Source organism: Musca vetustissima, unplaced genomic scaffold, assembly GCF_032173495.1.
Source record: "Musca vetustissima isolate MV318-11 ecotype Yass unplaced genomic scaffold, APGP_CSIRO_Mvet_v1 utg10190, whole genome shotgun sequence".
Classification (NCBI taxonomy): Eukaryota; Metazoa; Arthropoda; class Insecta; order Diptera; family Muscidae; genus Musca; species Musca vetustissima.
The window spans coordinates 82,991-88,872 of NW_026875858.1; the positions used below are offsets into that span (position 1 = coordinate 82,991).

General features: G+C 36.9%; 1 protein-coding gene across 1 annotated transcript; it reads right to left on the reverse strand.

Annotated features, from left to right (window-relative positions):
* Positions 1–2,345: 2,345 nt before the first annotated feature.
* Positions 2,346–5,882, reverse strand: LOC133338384 (ribonucleases P/MRP protein subunit POP1). Its single transcript, XM_061546558.1, has 3 exons — positions 4,150–5,882; positions 2,765–3,294; positions 2,346–2,687 (listed from the first exon to the last, which is right to left on the reverse strand). Exons 1-3 carry the CDS (start codon positions 5,867–5,869, stop codon positions 2,346–2,348), a joined length of 2,592 nt encoding a protein of 863 aa, XP_061402542.1. The 5' UTR covers positions 5,870–5,882.

Sequence of the window (5,882 nt, forward strand, 5' to 3'; positions counted from 1 at the left end):
AACTTTGAAATTTATGTCATGTATGACACGCCATTATATGTACATACACATTTTTCTTTTCCTCATTACTTCTAATAAACTGATCTCAACAACATAAAGTCCTGAAGGATAAAAACAAGGGATGTTTTTTAAATACATTGAAGGATTACCTGAAACATGAATTATTATTTTTAGATTAGATTAAAAAAATATTTGTTGGGACAAATGTGGGGTCTTTGAAATTTTTTTGTGAGTCTTCTTCCTATCTAAATAACTCTCATTAATTTTCAAAATTTTATTTTCACGTTCTACAGATTCGGATCCCAAACATTACTCGACGATCACGTACGCACCATACACCTGGAAAAATACGTTAAAATTTGTGATATTTGTGGCATGGTTTTACGTAGAAGCGACGCTTTCGAAAGGCATATGGTCAAGCATTCCGATAAACCGATCAATTATTTACGTTGTGATATATGTGGAACACGTTTCGTAAATGAACGTATCCTAAAAAGTCACATGGCACTGAAACATCCGGAGGGTGGTATTGTTGAGTACACTTGTGATATATGTGGAAAAGTATCGCTAAATCGTCGCAACCATCGTCGGCATGTCCAGTATAATCACGAGATGACAAGTAAATACGAGTGTACACTATGCCCGAAACGCTTTAAGCAGAGGACGGCATTGAAGGTAAGCTATCTCCCTCTCTATATACATATATTAAATCTATTTATTAATGTTTGTAAATGGTTTATTCTAGGAACATTTGGCCTATCACAGTCAAACGCCACTCTATACCTGCACCTATTGTCCCATGCAATTCATTTCCAGTGGTAACATGCATTCTCATCGTAAAAATGCCCATCCTTTGGAATGGTTGGAAGATCGTCGAGCAAAATATTCGGGAAAATTACCACCGAATCATATACCACCATCCACACTGCCAAGAGATGAAAGTGATTCGACTTGTGACAGCTGACATTCTGCTATTGTTAATTGATGTTATTCGATTAGATTTATTACTTAATTGTTTATAATAAATAATTGTATATACTAGATATAAAAAAAGTGTTTACTATTGCTTACAATGAAAGGTCAATAGCTTATATTAGGTTCGTTCGTTTACTTTCCCAGTAACATTTACTCAGTAAGAATTTGCAGAGAGTAAGTTGGAATTTTTCGTTCTCAAGAGAGAAAATTTCAAAAAGTAAACGAACAACATCCAGTAAAAAAATTGTATCGACACAGCAGATTAAAACAACAAACAATTTAGATCGAAAAAAACAGCAGATTCGGAAAATTGGTGTTGTTTATCAATACTTGATTTTTTCATCAACTTTAATGTTTAATGATACAAAATCAAAATAAAATAATCAATTTGCTTGAAAAAATGTTGTTGTTTGTTTACAAAATATAACGAAACAGCTGATGGTACAAGAATATTTTTTTTTTTGATACTGCAAGTTTGCACTTGCAACGAAAAACTTTCCAAAGAAGATGCAGGAATTTAAACATGGTCTTTAATGGTAAGTCTAATACCATATACTTGACTCTAAATATAGAATGTTAAAATTCCTGGGAAGAATCATTACAAATTCTCTAACAGCAAGGGATCATTATGGACACTTCAGTGAAGAGCTAAAGGGTAGAACGAATATACTCAAATGTTTGACGACGGTGAGAGGAGGCCTTCACCCATGAACACGTATAAATGTTTTATAAGAGCGAAGGTTGAGTCAAGAAAAAGATCGAGCGTTTGCAGAATGAAATGATCAGAAGATCGTTGAGTGTAACGACCACTACAACGATTCATGTAAGGTATGCTCCAGCTGGCCTAGCTACCCCCCAAATATCGAGCAAAGGTCCTAACAGCCAAGGAAATTAAAAGAAACATATTAAAAACCTTTTGAAACTTTGAATGTAGGGGGTCCCAGGTGGGTCCCTTTAAATGTACAAACATCTTAGAACCCAGAAGGGTGGTTTTTTAGAAGATTTGTAATAATCGTCGATTTTTTAAATATAATTTTAATTTTTTTCTATCATCTGTAGACCCATATGCTTGGACTTTTTTAAGAAAACATTTCCAAGCATGCATTCTCTTTATTTTTCAAAAAAATACGACCACTTATTTTGTCACAATAAATGATAGAAACAATCAAGAATTGAATTGATTGACGCCCAATTACTTTAATATAAAATGCAAATTACAAAATGTTATATTGAAAAGTGACAAAAAGCCAATATTATGCAAACACCTTAATAGGACATGTGGCCTATATACCACTTGTAAACCAGAAATGTGCCAAAATCCAATAAAATTTCTCGTTTTTTTCTTATAATTTATTCAACAACAAGAGGAGCTACACATTCACATTAACTTGTATTGCAGCAAAACGATAATTACGACTATTTGTTGAACGTATCAGACATTGTGGTTGTTTTATGTGACATTGTTGACATAATTTCAATAGTTCACGTAGTCCTTCTACCGTAACATAACCAATACCACCAACATTGCCTTCAGTTAAACAGAAATGGGCCGTTGTCATATAACCAAAACAATCACGCGTACCTTGTTTACGAACACTGTACAATGTCTCGGTGTTTTCGGGTAGCCATAATTTACACATTCGTTTCATGTGCTCCAAACACATGGCTGCTGTATTGGCTGGTCGTATAATAACCCTAGTTGTGCTGGTTTCCTAAAACAAGAAATTGAAAACATACATATGTTTGTTTATTATTAAACTAACAAATTTTATGGAGGACGCCTACAAACCTGCTTTTTGCGTTTCTCGCGAACACGTTGACCCCTCAAACGTTTCAATAGTTTCTTGTGTTGCATACGCAGCCTTTTTCTCTCCTTTTCATCGGTATCAGCCAGTAGAGGCTCAACATATATCGGCTCATTATTACGATGTTTTATTTGTTTACATTTCTTTTTGAAATCTTTACGATTCGGCAAACATATTAATGAAAAATCACCAGGATTTCCTCTTGATGTCAGGCTAATTTTGAGTTGTATTAAACACTGTGCCGTGGGCAAATCTTTGGGGAATTTATAAAGATTACATTTACGCACACACTCGGAAATTTCTTGAAGTTTACTACGATCACGAAGTATAAAGAAACCTGATTTCTTGTCATCACTGTCGGAGCCGCTTGTATTCCAATCTCTTAATAGCTGTGGGAATGGGGCTCGAAATGGTGATACAACGGCAAATTTACGATAATTGCAACGTTTTGCCGGTGGTAAACGGAAATATTTACTATACATTTCATTGTAACGATGACCAGATGTTTGTTGTCCTGTAAATGATAAAATTGAAATGAAAATGAATTCTGTGACTATTGAAGGTAGATATAATAATCAATTATTCTTAAGTAGTCAACTTTCTAAGAGGGTGTTTCGATTGGGAAATGAGATGATAGTGGTGACTAATGGCATTCCCCAAGGTAATGCTTGTCTCCTGTGCTCTTCAATATATATACTGCGGAATTTCATAAGTTAGAGGATGGAAGAACATTGATCTTCCAGTATGCGTACGATTTTTTGATAATGGTGTATGACAAGGATTTTTATACTGCACGTTTGCATTTGCAACGAAAAGCTCTGACTTTCCAAAGAAGATGCAGGGATTTAAACTTGGTCTTCAATCCGGAAAAGTCTAATACCATATAATTTGCCAAAAAATAGTATCAAACGCGTTACCCTAAATATAGAGGGTATAAAGATACAGCAGGTGAAAAAGTAAAAATTACAAATTCTTTAACAGCAAGGGATCATTATGAACATATCAGTGAAGAGTAAAACGGTAGAACGAATTTACTCAAATGTTTGACGACGGTAAGGGGAGGCTTTCACCCGAGACTGGCCATGAACACGTATAACAGTTTTTTAAGAGCGAAGGCTGAGTATGGCAGAACGACAACGGCCAATGCGCCGGCGTATATCAATAAAAAGATCGAGCGTTTGCAGAATTAAATGATCAGAAGATCGATGGGTGTAACGACCTCTACACCGATTCATGTAAGGTATGGTAAGAAGTACCAAGTTCGAAAGTGTCATAAAATTAAAATAAGATGCGCCACATCATCATATTTCTTTCATGCTGTACAGTGATTTTCAAGATTACATCCTATATATATATATATAATACTTACCCCCTATAGTATCTGGTAAATGCTCTTCGGTACCCATTTCTCGTGCTATCGATTCGAATTCTCTTAAACCACCTGGTCGTGCACCCCACATAATTAACGATAGCCACAGGGACATACCATAGCCAGCTGGAGCTATAATATCCCAACCACATGCATACGAGAGACGTTTATATTGTCCCTCCTGGCAACCGGGTCTTTGTATCAAGAGCAAGGGTATTGGTTGCATAGAATCTTCAAATTGACATGGTTTACCGGGAACTATGGCATGTTTCGCCCTCATCGAACAATAATCATGTGTAGACAACATTTCATCTGATACACGATTTCTAGTCTTTTCACACCATAAAGGCGAGGAGCTAAGTTCGGGTACAATGTCACAAAGAAGTTGTTGGCTCGACTCATGAAATGCCTGTACATCATAGCTGATTAAAGCTTTTGTACGTTTTTGTGGTCGATTTAAACGTGGATCTGCCACATTGAGGGCCAATATCATATTGGATAGTAGCTCTGCTGGAGAAGTGATCAGTTTATGGCATTTATTCCAGAAATCTTTTTGTCTTTGATGGAATGTGGCGAAATGTTTTCTCTGTACTTGTTCACATATCCAGGTACTTTGTTTGCTATCATCGACCTGATCAATATCAACAACTTTCAAAGCTTTTTGTAAAACACTTTGACTTAGGGGGCCGGTTAATCGAAACCGATTCATTGTGTCCCTAAGCTCTTTTAGTTGTATCTCTGAATCTTCACTTTTGTAAATAGGAACTTGGCGGCGAGTTTGAGTTTTGGTTAGAAATTGTAAACGTCTTTCGGTTTTGGCTGATTTGGGCTTTTCAGTGGATTTTTTGTCTTCTTCAGTCGCTTTTTCGGTAATATCTTCCTGGGATAAAGGCACTTTAACGGATTTTTGACGTTTCAAATCGAATACTTTAATGAGCTCCTCTAAAATCTGAGTATAACTGGCAGGATGTACCCAAAGCCAAAGGGTTCTTGGTGAACTCGGATCAACATCTTCATCATCTTGACAACGCCACAAAAAGTTGACTTTACCCAATGCTTTTTGTGGATATTGATTATCTCTGAAGAGATCCACAAAACCTTCTCTGCGACCAGTCACAAATGTTTTGGCAGTTATGGACAGACCACAGTCCCTACTTGTCAACCTATCAAATCCATCTTTTAACCGACTAATTGTTCCCCTCATTTCGATGCAGGCATGAAACGAAATATCCTGCAAGAGACAATGTTCAGCCGTGGCCCGATAACATGCACGATAAGTCTTGTCACAGCTGGCATATGGCAATTTATAGCCCCATTTTTCGATCATATGAAAGCGCTTGGCATGCCATATATGAGTCTCCAGCCACTGATGCCTCCTCTGACGCCGCAAATAATCCTTTAACAGGTTTTGAGGACGACGCCGATGTTTTCTAGATGGTCTCTTTGTTTGTTGGGGTTTTCCCGACTTCGACATCTGATGAATGTGACCAGCTCTATATTTTCGTGGCAGTCTCTTGGGATGATGAGACATTGCCCTGCGGCGCATGTGTTTGGGCAACGACTGGAATATCAATTTTGTTGATGTTGTCTGTTTTGTGGCATTCACCAACTCCTTTAGCTCCTGGAGGGCAGAAGCAGCATATTTATATGTTGGCATATGTGTACCCAGTACCACTGGACCACCCAATGTGGAATCATACTCCAGTTTACGTTCATCCATTCTTTTTTCTTTG

Coding starts and splice junctions, on each gene's coding strand:
- LOC133338384 (XM_061546558.1), bottom strand. CDS start 5,869: ATGGATGAACGTAAACTGGAGTATGATTCCACATTGGGTGGTCCAGTG. Junction 3,295..4,149: donor TTTACCAGATACTATAGGGG/GTAAGTATTATA, acceptor TATCATTTACAG/GACAACAAACATCTGGTCAT. Junction 2,688..2,764: donor GCGAGAAACGCAAAAAGCAG/GTTTGTAGGCGT, acceptor TTCTTGTTTTAG/GAAACCAGCACAACTAGGGT.